Raw genomic sequence first — 25,142 nt, forward strand, 5'->3', positions numbered from 1 at the left:
ACATACGCAGCCGACGGCTTAGGGAGAAAGTGCTGGAGAAAGCAGGAGGGAGAGTGGCCTCAAAAGTGCTGTCAATTCCTGCACACTGTGAGGAGAATGGCAAAAACTGCAGGAAACTAAAGCAATTTCAAATTGAAAACTGCTGCAAATTAATCAAATGCCTTTACAGCCCGAAAAGGCGAAATGTGGAGAGCGAGTGGAGATGGTCAAAAGACAAGACTGGCAAACAAACACAAACACGAAAATGTCAGTCAGTCACAAAGACAGAGGCGAACGATAAAAGCCAAAGCCAAAGGCAAGCGACCCTTTTCGAAACCCAACCCTTCAACCTCCACACTAGGGGTATATATACTTATATATTGTAACGCATTAAATCGATAACACGATTTTTCAGCACGCACACAGCCCCGGCTTCCCGTCGAACCCAGACTGAAATCCAAAACAACTGGCTGACTGTGAGTTAAATTGTCAGTTTCATTACGTGGCAGCTTTCCTCACTCCTCACTCCCGTCCTTCCTCCTCCGGAACTTCGGAATTTTCCTTGCTTTTTTAAAGCCAAATCACTACGTCTGCGCGTGAGTCTACCCCGTCACTCCGCTCGCACTGCGACAAGCGATTTTTCAAGTTGCCGCTTCATCGTTCTCCGGAGCTGCTGCTGCTGCTGCTGTTGCTCCTCCGGTTTTTTGTTCGGTTCTGCGGTTTCTGGGCGCCAAACAAACTCAATTTTCGGCAAAGGGCAGAAAACGCATCGAGAGCGGAGACGCGAAGCCCCTGGGACTCCTCGAGTCCTGCGTTCTCGAGAACTTAAGGACCTCGACGCTGGTGAGTTCAACAAACATTTAACTGATTGCCTGGGCGTGTGTTCGTGCCCAGCCCTTCCTGATTTTTTGATTTGCAATACACCTGGGAGCGAGACAGCCCTTGGCCACGAAAATGTTTAGCTTATTTGTTAGCGCTGGAAAATAAATTGTCTGTGCGTGCGGTAATTGTAAATTACGTACGGGCATAGACACGGTTCCTTGGCAAGTGTCAGTGGAGCAGCCAAGTTATTGACACCTCTCCGACGTACGGGTATGCCATGAATTTTTGATAGAAACTATGAGTGGAACGAGGGTTCGCCACCCATAAGGATGAGTTGGGGGAGGCCGCACTAAACTAGGCTTTTGATTGCAGGTCCCCATCCAATCCAATCCATGCCACTCCAATGCCAATCTCTATCCCGCCCCAACCAATTCAATCCTGCTACCCTCAGAGTAATCCACTTTGGGCCCAAAAGTATGCAACAATTTCTTTTAAACTTCCTGCTGACACAAATCAGCCCACGGCCATAACTCAAACTATCTCCACCTCCGCTCGGCAGAATCAATAACCATAAACTGAAATTCCTTATGCTCACGTGGAGGAGCCGCATAAAAAGTATGCCACATGCTCGGGGAAATCACTAAATTCAGCCCAAGGCAATGTGTACCTCATCATTTATGTGTGGCAGGGGCAAGAAAAGGCAAGCCCGAAAACCAAGCAATGCCCACGTTGATAACTGAGAGTGCTTATCACGCCCACATCCCGTCCCCTCCTGTCGATCCCACCGACTTCCGACTACCGACTGCATGTGACATTTGCATGCTTACTTAAACAGCAAAAAGCAGCCTCTACGACAGCCACGTCGGGCTTGGCACGTCTGCGTCAACTATGCTTTACATTTCGGCCAGACTGGGTCTTGGTTTCAGTCTGAGCCACAGTCACAGCCGGAGCTAGAGTCTGGGTCTGGATCTGGGACCGACGAGGCCAGGACCGAGCAGAGGCCCGCTGGTGTTGTCAGTAGGCAGTCGCAATCCTGTCGACGTCACATCAGCACACGTGTGTAGTAAAAATCAGACGTGTGGGCGCTGCTCGAGGAGCACAGGAGCGGCGAAGTTGCCGCAGTTGAGTCGAGCCGAGTCCTGCCTCCATGTACTTTGATTGCTTGCACGTTACCCGTACAATTTTCGGTATGATGGCGGCAACATTTCATGATTTCTTGTACGTGTTTCTGCCTGAGAGCACGCGTTCTTTCCGCTGCCACTCTGCACCCTGTCCCACATCCCACATCCCACGCCCCACATCCGACGTCCCTCGTCCCAGATCTATTCCGGCTCATGGGTTCCGGAGTAATGTATGCAAGCACTTTTTGTATATGACGCCGTTGCGCTTTGGGTCGTCGGCGTGTTTGTTTGCCTGGTGACTGATGATGGTTTGGCTGGTTTTGCTCAGCTCCCACTTCGGCTTCATCTTCCACCGCCACTTCAGCCGTTGGTTTTTCCTAGCAGCGAATCGAGCGTTTGTCCTGCTAATAAATCAATGACGCCATTCCGAGACTCCCAAGTAGGCGATGATTTATGTCTGGCTAAAGGGTTTCCAGGATTCCCGGGCCTAATTGAGTTGCCCTTGATGGATCAGTCATTTCTAGAGTGTCGCATTCTCAGTCACAAATAGTGCCAGCCCCAGAACGATTTAAAAATTCTTCGTTGCCTGTTTTGGTGTAACATTCCGTTGTACACATTACATATATTTTAAAAATCGTTTGTACGTTTGAAAGCGGAGAATATGGAGCTAACTGTGCCGCCGGAGGATGCCCACTGGTCGTTGAAGTTCGTGGACATTTGGAAGCCCTTTCCGCAGCAGATTGTGGCCAACGCCACCTACAAGGTAATCCGATTCTTTTATCCCCCCTTCGCCGTGGAAGCGGTCGATGTCACCCACGTGGTCAGCGATCCCGAGCTGAACGGTTTAAACGTGGCTCTGCTACTGGGCTTTCCCCTGTTCCTGGCCAGCATCGGCTATGGGGTGTATAAATATGTGCTGAAAGTGGTAAGTTTAGGAAGGTGCCTATACCTCCGACTTTTAAACTCGGTTTACTATCCCACAGGATCGCGTCGTTCGAAAGGCGCCGGCAAGACTGGACGAACTGGAGGCGCGCATGAAGGCCAAGTACGGCCCGGAGTACAAGCAGGGAATCTGGAAGCGAAGGGACATTCCTGAGCCTTTCCCGGATTTGAAGAACCCCTGCGAACCGGTTGTTCAGAGCAAGCACGACCTTGAGAGCAAGTCAACCAACGTTTTCGTGGAAACCCACTGGCTGCCCGAGTCCATCGAGAACTTTATCAACGCCGACACTTCCGAGGAGAATAGCAAGGCGAATGTCACCTTCAAGGAGGACGTCGAGTACCGTCTTTTTGACGGTAGCACCCGGGTGGCTCCCCATTCAGATCTGGTGGAGCAAATCATAAAGACGGTCAAAGAAAGTTCTACCGTGAAGCGCAGGGGCGCGAAGACGCCCCCACGAACGTAGAAAAGTTATTTCCCACTTATTCACTCTCTCTGAAGTAACCCAGAATTTTTGTATCCTTTAAACGGAAAAATCGATTTAAGATCCTTCAATTTCGTTTAATGATGGGCCCTTTTTGCGACTGGAAGTGTCAGCTTTCGGCTTTCTCTGTTGGTGCAATAAAATGAAGTGATTTCCCGGTTTTATATTCGGCGCAAACACAGACCCACAGAGGAAAAGGAAAGACATTGCACATAGGATTAGGTGGGGTTTTGGGGCGAGGACTTGGGTAATCATTTGGCAGCGCATGTGTCGGATTATTTTGTTGGTTTGCGTTTTATTTAAATTTGCTTCTTTCGGCTGCCTTGCTCGTGCGGTGGTTGTTTGTCGCCCGAAATCTGACAGCAGCTGAAAAGCATGCTAAGCTGTTCCCGCTTTCTTTTTGGTTTGGCTCTGAAAACAAATTAATGATTTGCCATCAAGCAAATAAATCAAAAGCTTCAAAGCAGATCTCTGGCTTAGCTGGGGGTGGGGCTGGGATCCTGCGGCTGGCTGCGATTTAAGGCCCTTTCATCTCGCCCTGCTCCACTTTAAAGTGGACCCGACTCATAGTTTTTATTTTGCAGCTATTTCCACTCAACTAAGCGCATGCATTGATGATATATCCCCGGCGTTTGACACCCTTCCCATCGACTCGACATAAATAACCGTGTGAGGCTGTTATAATTTATAATCCTTGCTGTGGGCGACCCCACAACAACAAGCAACAACAGCCAGAGCAACAGAATAACAAGAGCAGAAATAACATTGGACTGCCACGGGGAGTGCAAATATTTTGCTTGCTCCTCTCGTTCTCTATGATCCGGACTTCCGCCTTCTTTTTTGTCGTGTTTTATTTATTCGAAACCTGCCCAGGCGGAATCTCCCAGGTTGGCAGCACAAATATTTTGTTGGTCCCCCTTCTGCACAGCCCCACCCACCCACACCCACTCGCCTGCATTTAGTTTATGTGTGTGTTACTTTTTCTCCGGCAAAACGAGGTCAAAAGTTTATTGGCTAACAAATGTGTGCGAAAGTAGGCGGGGTGTTGTTGTCGCAGGCATTAATGTCAGACGCAATCGACTGCCGAGTTTGGGGCACGGCTTTAACGCCAATAAACAAATTGCATGCACTTAGCTACAGGCCTCCCACCGAGATGGCAAAGATTAGGCCAATCGAAATGGGTTTTAAATGATCCTGCGGCACTCTCGATGGCCGACCACAAAAACGAATCGGCGGCTCCCACCGCCGGCTAATTACAAACCAATCAGCCAACTAATAAATTTCAAATAAATTATGGAGGAACGGAATTGGCTAATGCATTGCAGTGGAGCGGCAGCGAGAAAAAACAGCTACAAAAGTATGTTAGACCAACAAAACCAAAACTGCCAAACGCACTACCATTTTAAGCTATTTAATTATGGTTAAAAAGAACAGCAGAACTGTTTTAATTATTCAAATTTCATCGTCTAACAGGTTTGTCGGATGCATAAATCCCCCACCTAGCTCCGAATTTCCCATTCACATGCGACTGAACATCAATCGAAGTGCTGTAATTTAGATGGAGTCGAAGGACTCGAGTTTTCCGATCAGCCCAAGGTGAACTTATCCTCCCCAGACGCCCCCTGTTTATTCCCCATAAAAGCATTTGGTTCAATGTTTAATGAGGGCGGTCTGAATAATAGAGAAGGCCTACCTTTGTACTTACCACCTTCCCCGCTGGGAAAACAACCCCTTCCCAGGACAAACTGGCAACGCAATGATTATGACAGCTTCTTTGCTCGAAACCCTGCTCCTGCCACCTCGCATGGGCTTCACTGTAGCCCACCCAGATTTGCCGACTGCCTGGGCTTTAATTAAACGGCAATTGTGGTCATCAGTTGTCAGGTTCTCTTGTGCCTAATCAGTTTGTGTGATGAAAGACTAAGCTGGGATTACGGAATGTCTGCCATGCGGGTGCGACATTTGAATAATGAATGTCAACTCGATGCTCGTCTTGCAGGGGAAAAATATAAGCCCGGCCTAAGTCCCAAATGTCACTCAGCTGTCAATTGTAAGCAAATCTGAGGCGCAGAGATTCGGGCGGCGGCGCCAGTGGGCCCAAACTAATTGGGGCGTGGCCGGCTTGGCCAGCTGACAAACTAACTGACCAACTAACTGACGTAACCAGGCAAAGCAATTGGCCATCTGTCCGCTTGTCCGCCTGTCAGTTGGCCTGTGCCTTCTGTGTGTCTGCTGCTTGACCATAAACTAATGCACCTAATTGCTGTGATTATGTCGTTTGTGATTATCTGAGTGTGCCTCGGCGTCCTTGTCTTCGGGAGGGTCCTGTTCCCCTATCTGTGCCTGCACACGTTGCATACAATTAGGCCCCGCAAAAGCTCAATCTCATTTATCAATCACGTGCTCTCTGCCTTCCGGCGCGACAATATTCGATAATTGGCCAAAGCCATCATTGATAATCCCAGCTGGCTCAGAATTGCGATGCTGATTGGGTTAGCAAATAACCACAGTTACGTCATCCGCCTGCCTCATCCTTCCATCAGTCGAGTTCCCAAACTTTGGTTACCCCTTTCTCTAACCCGATTCATCTTCGGGCTGTTGGAAACTTTTTGCTGACAAGTGTGACAAGTTTTAAGGCCCATAACTAAGGCAGCCAAGCAGCCACCCCTGCCCCAGCTCACCTTGTGTGAACGACTCCAAGTGCAAAACTCCCCGAACAAATGCTGTGGTTTCCTGCCACCAGGCTAGGCCCATTACACATGTAGAAGGTAAAGCAATAATAGTAAATTTAAACCCACCCAACAGGGCGGAAATGGAAGTGGAGGTGGAGATGGAGTTGGAGATGGAGAGCCTTCACATGACTAGTTAAACTTTTTGCCATTGTAATAGTTATGCTTGGTTGGTTTCTCTTTCTTTCGAGACAGAAACCGAACCGAACCGAATCCCACAGACCGAAGGTTCCTTGGGGGTGGCTGCTCCCGGCTCCTGGCTACTGGCTCTTGGTTCCTGGCTCCCGGCTCGGGTTTCTCTGGTTATGCGCATAATTTATAGAGTGCGACAATATGTTGCCCTCTGTCTGGCTCCCAGAAAACTTTTTTGTTCCCGCTCAAGAAAGTAAGATTTCTCTGACCGATACAGCTGCCGGGCTCGAGTGTGTGCGGTCCACTTTTGGGGGTCAAAGAGCTGGCAGAAGTCAAGGCTATTACCATAAGGGTATCTGGAAGACGCTGCTTTCTCTCGCCGAGGACTCTCTCCCCGGCTGGCGAGTTCTCATTGAAGTCAGTCAGCTCCCTGTGGAACTTGGGGAAATAAAACTCTGAAACAGCAGTCGCTCCATCCCCACATGAGTTGCCGTTGTGTTTTTCGACAAACGTTTAGGGCGATAAAAATGCAGAAACAAAAACATTTGGTTAGTTGCATAAATTTCGTTATATTGTTGCCGCTGCCACTGCCGCCGGTCCGCTGATAAAACAGCGTCAAAAAAGTGTCGTCGGGGGAGCAACTTAAGCAAAACTGCGCAGGGCCAGGGAGAGATGTGGCCGGATAGGAAAACGAGTTTGTTGCGTTGCCTAAACAAGCTGCGGGGCAGAAAAAGCAGCCACAGGAACGACAAGCGAACGGAAAAAGTTTCAAATACACAAAGTTGTTCTCGTTTTCCCGCATTAAAATTTAAATATCTGTTGCCTTGGCATACTTTTGGCCCGGCCTGCTACCCCAACAGTCCCTTTAAGCGGGCCCGCAGTTCAACGGCCTCCTCAAGACACAGGGCGGGGAGTTCGCCGTAAGTTTCTCGCATGCCTCTTAATCCTGCCGCAAATCCCACGCCACGAAATTACACACATGCAACCCTCGCGCTTGTATCTCTATTTACAAGTTATGTCCCACGTAAAGGTAAATAAAGTTGCAACAAGCGCTGCTGCTCCTGCTGCTGCAACTCGCTCGTTGCATGCCACCAAAGTGACGTGCATTCCCCCCTCCGCTCAACGCGCGCTGGTGGTTTGCCGTACAAATCCCAAAACCATTTCACTAATTGAAATGAATTTTCATACACCAGAAAGAGGAGCAGCAGCAGCAGCAGCAGGATGTGGGGCAACTTGATCTGTGGGTGTGTGAGTGGCAGACACTCTCGTGTCGCAGCACAAAATTGCAATGACCTCGGGCAACAACAAGACCGTTGCAGCCAAATACGGCAAGTGTACGGCAAAGGCAGCCAGATGCCAGGCACGTCACAAGATCCTTCGCCTCACACAGTTGAATGACTTATCATCCGGGTGGAGCTGCAGCGGAGGACCCGAAACCCAAGTCCTAAGACCCGAAACCTCCCCGGCAAAGCTGTCGAATGAAATATGAATTTGGAATAGTCTTGGGTATATATAATTTATCAAAGTTTTCCTTTTGTGCCGCCAACTCTCACTTGCATTCCAAAAATACTCCAATTAAAAATTCATATGGAGTAATCCTGCTGCTGTTGGGATTTCAATTTGGATGGGATGGGGGCAGCGGTCCCCAAAAGGATTGAACCACTCGACGTGTCTCAAGATGCTGGCGGAGAAAGTGAGTGGGCGGCGAGAACGCAGCGTCTTTTATTTAAATAATTATGCATTATCCCCCGTCCTGAGGAATTTTCAAGTTCATAATTATGCGATGGCTGGCTGCATTCCCCGAGCGACTCCCCCTTCCCCCCTCACCAAACCACTTCCTCTTCCATTTTTAATTTATTTTGAATAAGCAGAAAAGGCACAAAAGACGTTGCCCAGACACTGGCGGCATTTCCCACAACGGAAGTCGCTCCCCACAGCTGACGAGGCTGCTGCCGCTTGTTTACATTCCGTGCGGCTGGCCAGGCGCTCCACTGCGTATACGTAATGCCGAGCAATGTGCGCACTCCTTGCGAGGAAACTGGATGTGGGGTGTGCCTATTGAAAGGCGTTGAGCGTGGCATGTAAATGCAAAATGGCGACAAAGCGAGCCTGCAGGGAGCCCAGCCACTCCATCTGCCGAGCTATTCTAAGCCATTTGCTCGGCGTTTTTGTTTTGTGCAGCCGGGTAACATTATTTTAATTAACATATTTATACGGACGGGGGATAAGCAGCAACAAAAGCCGAGTCACTCGCCACATACGCTCCGTGTGCATTGCAATTTTAATCACACACATAGATGCCACCACAACGGCAAATCTTACGGCAGGAGCAGTGCAATGTGCGATGTTGCCATCTGAAAATCATTAAAAATTGTTTGCGAAGGGCGAAATCATTAAAAACATATAAATTATGCAGACACCCCAGCCGTGCACATGCCTCATAATTATGCAGCATATAAATGCCACCAGCAAGGACAGCTGCGAAGGATGCTGAGGCAGCTGAGGATGCTGAGGATACCGAGAGGCCGGGGAGGAGGCAACATTGTTTTGTTAATGTTCTGCATGACTTCGCTGCATATTTTCGAGGGGAGGCGGGCCAAGACGAAAGGATTCAAAGGAAATCGGGGCTGGGCCAAGTAATTTCGTATGCGCACCTGAAAGTATGCTTTAAGAAATTCAGCAGCCCCGACTGGCAAAACTTATCCCTGCGCCTAATTAAGTCGCCCAGAAGTATATTCCAGGTGCTTTCACCCAACGTTTTTAGCTCCGAACCGAGTAGCTGGGAATTCCAGGTATTTTGGCCAGGGAGCAGAGCTTTGGGTTGGCCCCACTTGGGTCGTTCGGTTCAATCGCACTCAATATCAATAAATCCCGCAACAATCTGCATTCAAAAATCAAAGGATACACACAGGCACCGAGGGGCAGGGGACGGCCAGACAGGCGAGCATAAAATGCCAATTTCTAGTTGCCAAATGGTTATTGCCCGGTCTATAAATGCAGCAACAGCCACAGCCACAGCCACAGCAACAACTGGACTTAAATTCACGTACGAGGACCGAAATGGCCACAGCTCTTACCTATGGCCAAAGTCAAACCAAAGCCAAAGCCATGGCTATATGGCCATAGAGCCATGGCCGAATGCATGTATGCTGATATATATACCATATATACATGTCTGGGAAGTTAAGTGCCAAGCGGAACACGAAGGCAATTTGTTGCGTCACAAAAAAGCGGCAGATCGAATGGATATGGACGCCACCTGCCCTCCTCCGCTGCAGACAAAATTAAAATTGTGCGTGAAAAGTGCAGGATAAAGGATGTGCCACATATCCATTCAACGGGTGCCAAGGAAGGGCTCCGTACTTAGCAGGCATAAAATATAAATTACTACGCTGCGCCATAATAAATTTCAGTTTGCGTAAAAACGTTAAATTTATATACACTATACAGGGCGGAGTGGCGGGGCAACTGCCACACCGAAATGGGGCAAAAACCCATTATGAATGAATTTAGTAGCAGTGGCAGCAGCAGCAAAAACCAAAACGTGCCGGCTCTCCGCCGACTCTATCCGTATCTCTTGGTCCCTCACTATGCTGCCCTTATATTTATACAAATTTAAAGCACTTTCTGGGGATCCCCGCAACCCAGCCCCGACGAGAGTTGCGGGCGGGGGTCAGTTGAGGTTTTGCAAAAATGCTGGCAAATTTACGAGTATTTCCATGGCTGGCAGCGGCGATAAACCAGAACCAGAACCAGTCGAAAGCAATAACGACCGGCCAATAGACAGTGAACTAGACTCCCGACTTTGGACTCCCGACTCTCGACGACCCGACTCTCGACTGGCCAGAGAAAGCCGGCCAAAGGACACGGGGGCGGGCGGAGACAGGACCTTTCCTGCAGACGCCGGGGGCGTGGTGGGCTTCCTAGTCTAGGCGCTTGAACTAGTCCAGCTCGAATGGCCCCCGGGAGGAGGTGGCAGTGCCGGTGGAATGGCAGCGGTCAATGACAGCGCAAAGTTTTTCTGCAAACTAACCTCGAGAGCGATGAAAAATTAAGGCAACAGGAAGGGGAAAGTGGCAGGCACAGACTGCCGCATCAAAATGCCGCAACGGCCTGTTATTATAATGAAAACGTAGCAGGCGATGGTGGAAACCGCACTAGACACTGGAGATGTGGTGCTGGAAAGTTGCTAAAGGACCGGCAGACGGCGGCGGAAGCCGTTTACATTTGCATGGCCAATGCTCAGTCGTCCTTTTCAAGTGCAGGGCAGCGATTGTGGAGGTCCCCTCACGGGTCATTAACAATTTAAGGTGTAAAGTGCGGCCCAATCAGGACGTGGATCTGGGGCCAGCGTTTTATCGAAGCTTTAAGGGCGGCTAAAGGATCGGGAACGGAATCGGGAGCAGCTGCCGCTGGGCGGGTCTGGAATCACAGCAGAGTTTGGTCATCCTCCCTCCAATATGTCCACTTTTGTTTTGGGCGATCCCCCCCCTGAATGCTCCTTTTTCCCGCGCTGCGGCAATTTATGCAATTTTTCCGCCGCGATGTACACACACTCGTTGTTTTTAACTCCTGGCCAAACTTTTGTCCCGCTCCCGATGGGATGCGTGTGTATCCAATCGTGCAGAATGCCCATTTTTATATGTATTTGCATATGGTGCATAAGCATTTTTTCATCCCGCGCACAGGAGCTGGCACAGAAATTTTAAGCTACATGCACGGGTTCGAGAGCGTATTACGGACAAAGTTTTCCCGGAAAATACGCAGGCCGAAGGCCCCTGTTCCGCGCCCGATTCATTCGCAATTCATTCATTTGCAAGTTCGGCTCTGCGCGGCTCCTCCTTTTTCGGGCGCCAGAAGTCAACAAATAATATTTTCCATAAAAATTGGCACTGGTGGAAGAATTGAAAAATTGAAATGAAAATATTCTCAGCTTTGGGGCGGGCCAGAATGAAGAGGCCGCTGCCAAATGTCATGTGATTGTGTGCCGTGTATGTTTATTCATACAGATCCCTGTGCGTGTGTGTGTGGGCCAACCTGAATCTCAATTTGATATAGAATTTAATCAATATTTGTGTTACGATGACAACGGCCCCTGCCGGGCATCCCCCTCTGCGGCTGGCAGGTTAGAATGTTTATCAATTTATGCATAAATGCAAATAGAATTTCATAAATAGTCATTTAATTGCACTTTGGGCTAGCAAGGGGGCGGGGTCTGGCCGGCCTATAAACGATATGCAAAATGCAAATTGGCGGACAGAAAGAACACTTAGGCAGTGTCGTATGCAAAATCTATCTGTGCAGTTTAAAGTGCTCCAATTCAGGCCGAAAATTCAGCATTAAATTCGGGGCAGGAAAATATCGAAAGTAAGCCAACTGCCCAGCTGCGCTCTCCAAAGCAAATGTCTTGGATAAAAAATGGGGAAAGCACTCACACACACACACACACACACAGAAGGTGGGGAAAATTATATGGCACGCAGGAAAATCAAGACAAAGCTCGGCATACATACGATAACAGTGTGTGTGTATTTGCACAATGCAAAAGGAAAACAAAGGCGGCCAGGCAAATACACAGGCAGCCCGAAAGTGTGCTACACAAATGTATACTATACAGTCCAAAGGACGTGCGAGGTGGGCGGCACAGGACGGTGGGCGTGGCAGCAGGACAAAAACACTGGGCTTTGTTGTTTCTTTTCGTTACTTTCTCGCATTTTGTTGACATTTCAGGGCGAGCGCCCAAATGCACGCAGCGAAATGCATCAGGGATCGGCTGCCTTCTAATGAAAGTCCTTCGATAAGGCTGCATTCAATTAATAGACCCATAAATACCCGCCCGCGTTACATCATATCTTCCGACAGCCATTCGCCGCAGTTGTTTGTCAGTTTTTTCCGGGTTTCTGTTTAGGCCCCTGCGGTCGTTTGGCTTTTTTCGGTTTGTTGGCCGCCATAGCCATTCCACTGCCGCTGCCATTTCCATTTCCATCGCTGCTGCCAACTATTTTCACTCCACTTTCGAATGTTTTTATCCCCAAAGCCTGCTTGCGGATATGCATAGAGCGAAAACACAAACAAAACCAACTCCAACCGAACTGAACTGAGCCCGGCCGAAAGGAAAAAAGGCCAAGAACATTGTTGGAAAAACAATAAATGGCAAATGTATGGGGCATTTTAGGCGCATGGCGCATGGGAAACAAAAGAGCTGAAAATTTGCAAAATGCTGCGGCCTTTTCCCTTCCGCCGTTCGATTCCCTTCTTTTTTTTGATTTTGCATTTTTATAGCAATATGGCAAATGGAATTTTTGTGCACGATGCGAGCGCTAAACATTTAAATGAGTCAAGTGGCTTTTTGATGGTCGCCCCGAAAGGGGGGGATGGGTTCGCTGCGGGTTGGATTTGCATATGGCTGGAAAAATTGCTTTGCGGAGGCTTTTAGACAGCAAACGAGCGGTCGAGCGGCACACTTTCCAAATGGGATTTGTATGTAGATGGACGGGGCGGGGACTGCGATCTATCGGGCTTTACTCACTTAGATTTCCACTAGGAATGTAAACGTTGCCCGACGGCGTTCGCACCAAACAAGATGGCTCAAAGTCAACGTCATTGGGATTGTTAACGGTTAAACGACCATTTTGCATGCGACTCATTGTCGGATTACGCGGCGGAACATCCGGGGGTGCCGTTGGCGTGACTCCTTCCAGGAGGAAGCCTGAAAATAGGTTGCAAAAATAGGGGAGCATTAGTCGGGCGAGCCACAAAATACGAGTATTTGCACGGCGGCGGAGTGCTTAGATCGAGAACTTATTTTTAGCCTAATTGCATTTCGGGCCGGTGCTTCCGGGAAAACAACCGGCGATAAATCACACTCCACTCTGTCGGTCGTTTTGCATTCACTGTGTGAATGGCGAAATCATTGCACATTTGACACTAAAAGTATTTCGTGAATTTTTAAACTGCAAATGGATCTGACGGAACGGCGGGTGGGCGCTGCAATCAGTTGGCATTGAAAGCCGGGCAAAAATCAGGCGAAAGGAACAAAATCGAAATGAAATTATTCAACAGCATAGAAAATTCAATTTGTCTCCTTCTGCAGGCCCTCCTTTTCGGGCATGACTAAACAAACAAACACGGAAAGCTCTTTGGGGGGTCGCAATAGATACAAAACTCTAAAAACTGAAAATTACCAGGCAAAAGGCAATTTCCAAATCGAGTAACAAGATATAAATAAAAATAAGGGAAAAACATTCAAATGAAATTCAATTTGCCGCGCTCAAAAATTTCAATGCCGACGAGAAGGCGACGATGAGAAGGACGAAAATCGAGTGCCGAAATGCCTTTGATACTCACCCCCACCCCCACACCCACACACAGCCACGCCTGGGGTGTCGGTGTGTGCTTGCGAGTGTGAGTGTGCCTCCCTTATCCTCTTCACTCCTTGCGCTGTAATAAATTTCAAAAGCATTCGCATTCACTCGCACAGAAAATTTTAAGCTCATTTGTAGGCTTAAAAAGCATTTCGAGGGCTCCTTCTGGAGGGGATCGGGGCTGGAATCGGGAGGCGGTGGGGCGGGTGCCGAGCAAACAGGATGCTCGACAAATTCAAACGCCAAAAGCGAAAGAGGACTGAAGAGCGGACAAAACGCCTAATAAAAAACGGCAACAAACGGAAGCGCCAACGGCCAAGGAAGAAAATTTCAAATTTGTTGAGATTTGTGGGGCGCGAAAATCGTACCCCTCCCCCCACCCCACACTATCCCGTCCTAATCCGCCCTCTAAGGACCCCTGTGCGTGTGTGAGCCGCCTCTGGCTTAGTTGGTTAGTCCTGCGAGCTCCTCGTAGGGCCTCCTTGGCCGTAATCGCATTGCGCTAGGCCGAGACAATTCCCGTTTTTCCTGCTGCTCCTTTTCTGCCTCCGCCCCTGCCTTCTGCCTTTTGCTAAGCTGGACCAGGGGCCAGCAGAAGAATCTGGCGCACAAGTGGCCACTGGCCGGGCTGTGGGAAATTTAAGCTGCGGAAAATATGACACCAACTTGTCTGCCTGCTGCCCGGACTGCCGCGGGCCTGCGCATTATCGTTATAATGAAACGCGCCCCCCCCACCCCACACCCATGGCGGCGGAAACAACAACAGAAATTTGGGGAGAAGGGCCGCAGGATTTGGCGCCGACTGCCTGCCAGCAAAGATTATTTCACGCGGTTAAACACAGCAGCAAAAGCAGCCAAAGCACCGAAAGTTGCCCCAAAAATGCTCACTCAAAATTGGCAGCGGCAAAGTTGCCCTGCCGGTCGGTCAGCTGTGATTAAAATCGGGTGGAGAATATTTGCGGACTTTTGTCTTTGCCTTGCGTGTAATTAGATTTCGGATTTAAGGCGCTTATAGTTGAAGCGCGGAAAATGGAAATTGAAAATGGCCGGGTTCGGGCCGCCGGTGCGTATGAGTGACGTGCTTCTGCTTTTTTTGCCTCCATCCCCCGCCCTAGAAACTTATCATTAGCCAAGAACTTCAAGCTCCTCGACGCTGCATTTCCCTCCAATTATATCGTCATCAAGCGCAAAAGTTAAGCTAAAGTAGCTAACCAAGCCCCATTTGCATGCACAAGCGATGGCGTCATTTAAATACACATAAGATCTGTAGGGGGGGATTGTGGCGTGCTGCATGCATTAGTTTAATATTAAGCAAGAACGGAGCAAAAATGTCAATTCTTTTAGTAAGGATCTGGCGGGCATATCAGCACTTTATATTTACACACATTTATTTATTTATATTTTTCAAAAGAAGAAACTATGGTTTTCAACTCGGTTTTAAATGTAATTTTAGATGGCTAAAAGTATGCAGTAAAAGAGGATAGGAGTCTTTCTGAACAAATTCTTCTATTTCTGATCTTAAAATAAACTGAAACATACTTCTAGACACCTGAAATTAATTTTTAAGAATGATTTGAAATCATTTGTGATTTTTGAAGATTTAAATGGACTTTTATAAGACGTTTGCTTCTTTAACAACGTTCAGTTAATTCAAAACATTTAAACATTTTTAAACGCACTGTTTAGGATGTTTTTGCTCGGTATCTGCTGGTCGTTCTCCTCGGCCTGGCTAAGTCAAGGGCTTAGCCAAATGGCAAAAAAAAGACAACAACGCTGACAATGGCCACGTTGGGGGCCAAGGAAAGTGGCTAACAGAGAGGATTCTGCACTGGTCGTGGCTGCTGTCGCCTGTTTGCCTGCCAGTTGGCATCCGCATCCACATCCACATCCTCATCCACATCCCCATCCACATCCCTATCCACATCCCCATTCGCATCCCCATCCACATTTATATCCACATGCAGACAGGCGTAGAGGAGCTGCCATGAACTGGGAGCCAATGCGAATGCCAAGCGACCACTTAAAGCGCAGTCGGAGGCAAGAAGAAGGAGAAGATGTGGCAGGATGTGCTAGGATGGGCCAGGATGGGCTGGATGGAGGCCGGGAAGGGGCAGCCAGGCGAGTGAACAACGGGCAACTACTGGGAATGGCGCTGATAAGCAGCTTATCTCCATTTCTACAACCCCCAGCGTTTATTTTTCCCTCCGCTGTTTGTTTGTTTGTGCTGTTCCTGTTGTTGTTCCTCTGCCGGCGCTTCTGTTGCCGTTGTCATTTTGAATGCGAATGCGCCGTAGTTGTAGTTGTAGCCGTAGCTGTGGAGGCTGCTCCTGTTTTTAGGGTACGCAAAATGTGTAATGGCATTTCGTCAGACGGAGCATGAAAAAGCGAGGCGAGCTTTAGTGATAACCAAGCTGCTGAGTGGGAGGTGGGTGCTGGGAGGTGGGAGGCTGCCAGGCCAAATGCCTCCCCCAGTGAGTGTGTGACAAAGCGAATTCTCCTGCTGGGCTTGCTTTGTCTCCTCCTCCATCTGTCCCCTGCCCTGACCCTTTTTCGGTTATGGTTTTTTGGCTTGCAATTTAATGCTTTTATAATGCACTCAGCAGAAAAAAGCCAGCCACAAACCGAAATGGAAAATCAGCGAGCATGGCAAAAAGTATTTCCAAAGTTCCCTGCTAAATTGAGGGGAATTCGGCGACGTGGCGTATGCGTCGCGTCCAGGGAAACTTCAATTAGGGATACCGCATTATCGGGCCAGCAGATGAAAACATTCGAGCACGCGTCGGGCGAAATATGTTAATTAAATTAAGGGCCGGGTGGCGGGGTGCGGGGACCGAAAAGCGACACCAGCTGCTTGTGGCATGCCAACAATGGGCAGCGGGGGCATGCCGACACCTTCGCCAGGAGGAAATTCTTCCCCGGCTCCCGACTCCCGGCTCCCGTGACGAGAGAGAAATGTAAAACACTTTTGGTATGACAGCTGAAATGTCAGTTAAGCATGAATTGCTGCCAGCAGAGGGTGAAGCCGGCGTGCTGGAGTAATGAAAATGAGGCGACCTGAGCTGGGTCGCTGGTAGCACCTTCCTTCCCAGAAAGGACTACGAGTCCCCAGGTGGGCGGCGCCAACTGACAGCCGCTCTCAGCGCTTCTTAACTACAGTTTTGTTCTGCAATTGTCCCGTGTTCCTTCTGCCCGAGCTAAGTGAGTGGGAAGCGAAAGATAAAGATGCCAAGCGGGAAATTGCAACGCAGTCGGGCCGGAAAAGGTGATGACAATCGCTTAATCGATGGAGCGTTCTGTTTTCTAGCTCATTACATTGCGGCAAAACCCCCAGCACCATCAATAATAACAATAATCCAGAGAGACAGCGATGATGACAGGTGAAAACAAGCAGGGCACACAATGCGGCATTGAATAAATGCAAGTGCACATGTGTGCCACGCTGCGTATACGCAATTTTTTGTTGTGATTGGGGAGCTGGGAATCCTGGGGATGCAGGGGTGCTGGGGATGCTGCTGCTGCCATTTTGTTGATAAGCAGCAGCCACAGACAGGAGGGCAGATGCAAGGGGGAGCAAACAAAAGGCGTCTAAACTGACAATTGGGCGCTTTGTTTATAGCGTGTCTGTGTATTGCATCCAGTTACAGGCCCAGTTTGACCGGTCCCCGCCCCTGAACCTCTGACCCCCGACCACCTAGGGGGCGTAGCATAATGCGGGCCATCTGTATGCGTGTACAGTCTCTGTTTATATTTGCACCAACACAGCCTTGTATCTCTGTGCGTATCTGTGTGTTTGCACCGCCTGCGCTTGACATATAAATAGAGCGGACGCACACACACTCGGGCACAAAGTTGTCAAAGTTTAGTGGGGAATTTCTTGTGCCTTGTGCCACCGGTCCGGTCAAGTAATTCCTTTGCATAGGTGAATGTGTACAGTTTATTAAATTCGAGTCCCGCCCGAACTGGGGCTAAAGCTGGATCCGGAGCCGGAGCCTGCCCAACTATTTATGTCGCCTGTCATGTAGGAAACCCCCTCCCCTCTAGAACACACACACATGGCCCATTGTGCGTCATTTGCAAAGCCCTGCGCATCCACAATCTTTGTTTGTCAAAGTTTTGCGCTCGCCTGGGAGATTTATTTAGTCGGGCTCACAAAACTTGGATTTACTTCGACACAATTGTCAGCTTAGTCACGTTTCATGTGTCGACGGATACAGATCCAGGCGTCGGGATATGGCCAAGGAGGAGGCGGGGCCAGGAGCCACGCTAATGCTAAACACGACATAAAGGTAAAAAGCCAAAGGCACGCGATGCGAATATTTTAACGGGCCAAAAGCAAAAGAAGAAGGAACCTGCGAGGAAAAACAAGAGTCGACGCTTTGTTTGCTTTAGTTTCAATTCTGTGAGCTAGTTAACCGCAGACTTAGACTTAGACTGCTTTTCCGCTGCTGGCGAGGATCAAACTTTGATTCGCAACCCTCTGGGGGCGGTAGATCCCGCCCCAACTGCAGCATACTTTGCGGCGGGGTAATCAAATTTCAGCAGTGACCCGGTTTGCTTAGAAGCCAAAGCTATCTACATCCAGCCAAAAAACTAGCTCTGACAGCTTGTGATAGTTTTTCCCCCCAGAAAACGACGACGCGACACTGCTTAATTGATTTTGTGGCATGCAAAGTTCAGCAGACGGCCCCAAAACCGCAAGCCAGCCGATTTGAGTTCATTTTTTGCGCCCCCAGCCCGAAACTCTCCTACTTAGGGCTCTTTCCCCTGCCCCGCTAATCCTATTAGACCATGTCTCAGCGCTCGCATACTTTGCGGCTTTTCCCTGCCGTGTGGGTAAGCGGCGCCACCCCTTTCGAAACCCGCCCGGAAAAGGGAAAAGAAAGTCTTTAAGCCTTAAAGCGCCCACTCAATTGCGGGCCTGGCATAACTTCTGGCTCTTTGTCAAGCGGGAACGTAATAAACGTCAAGTGACAGTTTCTGAAAATTGCAAGTTCTGAAGATTTATTTGCTCCGACGCAGCCCAGTAGTCAAAAGTTTTGGGGCAAATGAATGGTGGAAAAAGCGGCGAAACTGAAATCTAATTTAACGCTTTATTTGACACATTTCCCAATGCAAGTTGCCAGTGGAAGTTGCTGCAAAAGTGGGTCGACCTCGCTTCCCCGCGCCGATTCTTTGCCCTTTGCCATTTGATTCGCTGGAAATTACACCGAAATTATAAGGGCTCCTTCTGTGTTAGAGGAGCGTAGGGGAATGGGAGAGGGAGAAAGGAAATGCAGCGAAAAGTTTGTGCCGGATGCCGACCGAAAGTAGGCTATAGATAACTGACATTTGCTTGCGGCTCATTAACATTTCAAAGTGGCAGCCAAGGGGCAAAACACACACTTTTCAGGCCATTTCTTTCTGGCTCTGACCCCTCCCCCGCCCTCCTCTTTTGGCCATAACTCACGGCGTGTCAGGCGTGCTTAACCTTCTTCGCTGTACGTGTCGTAATGCCAGGCGAGGTGCTTGACATTTTCGCGAACGCCTTCAGTTATGCAACACATTTTCGCCGGGAGAGGGGCGGCCATTGTCTGCGCAACACAAAAGCCTACAAACAAATTAAGCAGAAAATAAAAGCTTTATCTGTACGTGGTCGGTGTGCCGGTGTGCCTGTGTGGGTGGGAAAACTTAAAAGCAAGTGGTAAAAGCGAAAGAGAACTCGTAGTTTCCTTAGCCCGCTGCTCTTGCAGCCGTCGGAAAAGTGCAGGCAGTTAAGCACTTTTGTCTCAATGAGTGTCAACAAGCGACCCGAGGAGGCGACGCGACACAAGTCAAGAGTGACACATCCATGCGAGTTTATACAGTGGGGGTCAAGGAAATAGGTGGGGTCTGCCTTATTTCTTTCTTTTTCTGTTGTACTTCTGTTATTTTCAAAAGGTAGGATGGAATACTTTTAGGTATCAAATCCAATCATCAAAAAAGTCATCATGTCTCACAAATTTTTTATTTAGTAAATTTAAAAAAAGTGATCTTGGGGAATGATTAAAATAAGATCCCTTTGACAGTTAGGTATTTCTTTTTTCACAATAGTTGGTATAACAAAGCCTTACACTTCCCAGTGCTAATATCTCAACCGCCACTGTGCATGTGGGTGTGTGGACAAAATAGAGAAAAAATAATCGCTCTATTAATGAGCCTCGGGCCAAGTGCAACAAGCTGACAACATGACCTAACCTAACCCAGCTATTTGGCTCGGTTTCCCTTGCATTCGGGTGAGTGTGGGTGTGTGTGTATTCGGGCCACTCGAGGGTTTAGTTTGTGGCCAGATATGGTCTTCTGGCCTTCTTGGCGAGCTCTTTCCTTTGTTTCCCCTCGAACAATGGCTGCCGGGGGAGTTGGTGGGCGAAATGCGAAAGACTCGGCGAGAGACAAACAATTCTGGGTGCCTTTACAATTCCCAACCGGTTGAAGCAATTAGAACGGTTTTAATGCTCTCGTGCTCGTATTTTTTCCGCTTCTCGTTCAAAGGAACTTTTCTATTTTGATTCAAATTCTAATTGGATTCCATCTTTGGCAGCCATCTCATTCAATTTGCCAGCTGACAAAAGTTGCTATGCAAACGCGAAACATGAACGAGCTGGGCAACAACAACAAATCATTATCGAAGTCCAACAACAAAGCGCCAGCGAGTGGAAAACTTCTCGTCACGTGGGGCAAGCCAGAGAATAATGCGAGTACATGGAAAACTTTTCGGGTGAGGTGGATGGAATGGAATGGCAGTGGGTGGTGAGGTTATTTTTTGATGGATGCCATGTATACATTACAAGTTTCGCATTACGAGTGTGGGAGAATCGGGGGAATGGCAGGGAGGAGACAGGCGGAAGGTTCCCCCATCTCCATCTCCATTTCCATCTGGGCAACTTTAATTGGAGCGACTTGAAAGCGAAGTTTTCATTCTATTTCCAAGTCGCCTTTCTACTCTCAATTGCTTCTGCCCTGGTCAAGTGGTTCTTTGTGTAGATTTTCAGCTTTGAGCTTTGTCGTTTTGTTTATTTATTACTCGCTCCGATGGCAAAAGTCCGAGCGGACGGAGGTCTGCTCGAAGGCCCTTCATTTTCCCTAATATAATTTAAATTTCCTGCACTGCTCTTTTTCCGGATTCCTTCCACTCCGGCTTTTAGTGGGCTTTGGAGAGTCGTTAAATTTTTGAAGTTCTTTCCAGCTCCAGCTGACCCTGCTTCCCTGCTTGAAGTGCTCCCGAAATCGAAAAGTGCCGAAACTTTCGGTTTCTTTTTCCTGCCTTCAAGGGGTGGAAACTTGCGGTTTTATTAATGTTTCTGCTTCTGTTTCTGAGCTCTGAACGTCTTGCAGAACTTTAGCTGCTGCCCAGAATTTTTCAAGTTTACTTCTGCCTGCCGGTGTTGTTCCTGCCCCTGCTGATCCTGTTTGTGGACCGTTTGGGGGTAACAAGGAGCAACTTCTGCCTGGTAATTATGCTGCGTGCAGAGCACTAAAGTTGGTCCTGCAGAGGCTGTGAGGCATGTGAATAATGATGTTGCCGAGTGGAAGGAGTGCGGAGTGGGCAGGCGACAAGGACACACCGTTTCCCTCTAATTTGCCAATCCAATCGTGGGCCTGCAGCGCTTTGATTGGTTTTTTTTCATTTCGAAAATAATTTAGCCATTAGGCTGGGCCGCTTTTTTAGTGCCAGCACACACGGCTGCACTAACAATTAAAAATAATGAAAAACTGCAGAGCAGCGAACATTAAAGAGGGAGCCAAGCCCGCCCTGCTGCATTATGTAAAGCAATTAAAATGTTGCGAAGGCTCCGCCAACAGCCACCAAATGGAGCAAATGCAGCATAACTTGAGGCGCACACTCGCACACTCGCGGGCAAACAAACAGTTGACTTTTAATGGCATGCAAGGGGGTAGTGAGCGCGCAGCAGCTGGGCTCCTAGTCCGTGATTAAGGAAATTGTTGAAAATGTTAAACAAGCCAAGCCCCAGCCATCCAGCACCCAGCCCCAAGCCCCCAGCACCCCACTTGTCTGCTCTGCTGACCTGGTAAAAAATCTATAAAAATGCTAGGAAAGCTGGGACAAGCGCCCGCTGTTAGGCAACATATTGCAGTCAAGGCCTTCGCTGCGTGCATTTTTTAAATGCTCCTCCGTCGGCTGCATGCCTCCGCCAGCCGCATGTGGCACAAACGGAAGCTGCTGTTTGGCTCGCATAAATAATAACAATGGCAGCAGCAGCAGCAGCAGCAGCAGCAGCAGGAGCAGGAGCCAGGGGGCGGTGGGCGATGGGCGATGGGCTAGTGGGCGTGGCTAGCCACCAACACGTGTAGCTGGCTTGTTTGCTGCTGCCTCCATTGAAACTATTTTCACAGAGTTTAAGTCCGTGCGGGTGTATCTTTGTGTACATGTGTTCCCGGGTGTTTTCTATCTTGTTTAAAAATTGTTGGCCATTTGGGTGCTGGTGCTGGGACATGTGTTTACCCAGTTACTTTGGCTTATTGGCTTCACCTGGCAGCTTTAAAACGAAAGTGAGCTGGTCGGTGGTGGAACGGAAAGAGTTGTTGCTCTATCCATTAATTATTTTGGAAAATGCTGTATGCTGGGCACAGTTTAAACTCACGTTGAGAGACTTCAGAGTCAATGGGGAATTCATCGAGAAACATACCTGCAAGATAGAAAAGAGAGATAATGTGAGTTAGAGGTAGTTCCCCTAGATGAATACTAAATACTAGTGCAGTTAAATTCAAAACTATTGACAGTCCGTTCATTTCGTCATGTCGTATTAAATTGCTCGTCTTTAAGTGGAAAAATGCTCTGTTGCTGATTGCTCGTGCAATAATTTAATTTGTTACACACTGCGGCTAACCGCATTGGTTTATATATTTTATTTATTTTATTCAACTCTTGCATTTGCTTCTTTTTTGGGGTTTTTGTGCCACTGTCAGCTGCAGAAATCGCTTCACACCATTTTATTGTAATGCATCGCAAACAATTGTTGTTTATTTGTGAATGCACCTGCACATTTATAAATATGAACATTTTTTGATGAATTTTATTTAGCCGGCGAGTCCTGTTTTTGGCAGCCAATGCTATTGCCAAGTGACACCAGGAATCATGGGCATTTACTGAGCCAGAAAAATTAAAAGGCTCGAATAAAATCTGCATCTGATTGAAAAATGTTGCAATTATCCAAGATTTGATTGTTCGAGGCATCCAACTTTCGTTTCATTGTCCAGCGAACATGGCACAGATTAATTTAAATGTCTTCCTAATGACTGCTTACAGCTTTCATAACTCTTCTGCCACCATTGTGATGCTAACGAGATGGAAAATGGAAACCAGCTTGGCTTACATAACACGAGAAGTGAGAAGAAATTAGCTGCAGCCGACTAGATGCCCCATCGATATCGGAGATGTCGCAGGAGGGGGATTCGTGAAAGATGTCACCTGTCATGTTGCCCGACACTTGCCGCACCACTTTTTGTCTCTATTTCCCCCCCTTCAATGGCCAATTATCGTTATTTATACCGGGATCTGTGGGTCGCGCAGCGTGAAACTGTGAAATGGTTTTCGAATCGATATGCAAATGCCATCGCTGGGGAGAAATTTGACTGAATTATTTGATAAAAATGCACTTTTCCTCTGATTTGGCTCGCAGCAGGTGCCCCGGCAGCCGGCTCCACCTCCTCGAATGTTGCATAAGCTGCAGCCCAACCTGTTGGCCGCCCAGAAAACCAATCAAAGCTGCTCCGGCCAAACATCCATATCAGGTCTCGTCAGAACAGAACAGAACCGAACCGAACAGAGCAACCTTTGGCAGCCCCCAGGAAATCAGCGATTCCGTGGCTCAGTTCTGCGTAGGAAGCATCTGAGTATCTTTTCCCCACCATCCTCGTCCCGCTGTCGTGTACAGTAGCCGCAAGCACATGTCAGACAAGGAACTGGCAGCGGGCAACAAGGAACACGAGTCGGGGTCTCCAGCTAATGGCTTTCTGGCTTTCTGGCTTGCTGGATTTCTGGATTTCTGGCTCCGAAAGCCGCGAGTCCAACAATGCGAGGCGTATTCACATTTTTTGCTTATGCAATGATAATAAAAACGCAGCATGCGAGGCGGGATGGGAAATATAAATGAAATAAATTACTGCGCAGGCGCAGCGGACGAAACGGAGCTTCAAACAATGACCACGCCGGGAGGAGCAGCAATTTGAATGAACGTGCCTCCGTGTGGGTTCCCCATCTGCGATTCCAGATCCCCAGCCCCGAGAAGAGGATGCCGGCGTGAGGAGGTCGTGATTGGGCAATCGCGTGGAGTCTCCCGGTGCCGTGTCACGTGGCCAGCTCCGTTCTCATTTGAATGCGCAACATGTTGCTGGGAGGACGAGGAGAGGCCTTTGTGCAACTCCTACGGCTTCATTTGCCATTATCTTGTTGCAGTCGCAGCTCCTCCGCTCTGATGTGGTTAGTTAGTCGGCTTTAATTTATCGCTGCAAACATTTTGCAGACATCTTCCCTGGTACACCTACAATGCCACGGGGCAAGTCAATTGTCCAGTTGCTCCGCCATCATAAATTGCTGCTTGCCCCACCCCACTTTTCTCGGGAACCCATGCAAATTTGATGCGGTTCCCCTTCCAGTCGGGCTACTTTATTTGCTTATTGAGTTTTATTGTGGCTGTCGCTATCTGCTGTTGTGGGGTTATCATTATGTTTATTGTTCGCTCTCGAGGAGATGCTGCGTGGGCTCAAGACTCTGCCAGGCTGATCTTTATGAGGTGCGATCTTCATGGAAGAGTGGCTTGATTCGCCAGGGAGCCGCGGCTACTTTTTATCGGCGGTGGCCCAGATTTGGCTGCCCTGCCCTGCACTTCCTGTCCATGTTTCTCTGTCAGTTCGAGAGTTCATTTGTATGCCAAAACAGTTCCGATAGCCCACTTCCCCAGCCAAACCCCACCGACAATACAAATGCAGGCCGGCTTATCTGCACATGCCAGGACTCCAGAAAGGACCGGCCAGGAGCCCACAGACTTGGCAGTGTTTACCACTTTCAGCGCACTTTTGTTGTCCGACTTCCGGTCAACGAACTAAACCGTTTCCGAGCAGCCACGGGGCCAGGAGCCGGGGGGTCCTCGCCAGGATTTATGCCTTATGCTTGGGCTCGGCCCGAGCTTATAATCTTGCCCCTCGAATCGCTAAGCAGCAGCTGGGGCAGGAGCCGCAGATCCTTCACTCGACCACTACACAGCTGCACTTAATTTAGCCTTAATTAATTGACCCGCAGTGGAGTCGAGTCCTTCCTGCCACATCCTGCTGCCCACTCCGGACCTCCAGCTCCTCCTCCGCCCTTACTTGGCTTGCACATTTTTCTCTTCCCGGTTTTGCGCAAATGTTTTGTGTGCATGCAAATCGTTCATTCGTTCATTCCCCCACTCATTCATTCATTCAGTCAGTCAGTCAGCTAGCCATTGAGTCGGTTCGTGGTCAGCTCCATTCAGTTCCAAGTGGCGGTGCCAACCACTCGAGTGGCCCACTTGAGCAGGACCTGGCCGGGCTCACTTCCTTTGAATTTGAATTTTA

General features: G+C 48.7%; 2 protein-coding genes across 10 annotated transcripts in view; one reads left to right on the forward strand and one right to left on the reverse strand.

The window, feature by feature from the left end:
• Ten-m (teneurin transmembrane protein Ten-m) overlaps positions 1 to 25,142 on the reverse strand; it is a 346,722-nt gene that overhangs the window by 34,101 nt on the left and 287,479 nt on the right. For 8 of the 9 annotated variants that reach the window (XM_070995750.1, XM_070995749.1, XM_070995748.1 and 5 more), the window contains one exon: positions 12,737 to 12,916. The exons of the other annotated variant lie outside the window; for it this stretch is intronic. In XM_070995750.1, coding sequence (XP_070851851.1) covers positions 12,737 to 12,916 — 180 coding nt within the window. The remainder of the gene's footprint in view (positions 1 to 12,736; positions 12,917 to 25,142) is intronic. 9 annotated transcript variants of the gene reach the window in all.
• Positions 2,437 to 3,508, forward strand: LOC108007452 (uncharacterized). The gene is made up of 2 exons (XM_017071117.4): positions 2,437 to 2,847; positions 2,906 to 3,508. The coding sequence occupies exons 1-2, from the start codon at positions 2,584 to 2,586 to the stop codon at positions 3,326 to 3,328; spliced, it is 687 nt and encodes a 228-aa protein (XP_016926606.2). The 5' UTR covers positions 2,437 to 2,583; the 3' UTR covers positions 3,329 to 3,508.

The sequence above is a fragment of the Drosophila suzukii genome, chromosome 3 (assembly GCF_043229965.1).
Source record: "Drosophila suzukii chromosome 3, CBGP_Dsuzu_IsoJpt1.0, whole genome shotgun sequence".
NCBI classification, from domain to species: domain Eukaryota; kingdom Metazoa; phylum Arthropoda; class Insecta; order Diptera; family Drosophilidae; genus Drosophila; species Drosophila suzukii.

Bases quoted from the DNA above. Each gene is read 5' to 3' on its own strand.
- LOC108007452 (XM_017071117.4), top strand. From the start codon at position 2,584: ATGGAGCTAACTGTGCCGCCGGAGGATGCCCACTGGTCGTTGAAGTTC. The intron at 2,848-2,905 runs GTAAGTTTAGGA...ACTATCCCACAG, and splicing joins ATAAATATGTGCTGAAAGTG to GATCGCGTCGTTCGAAAGGC.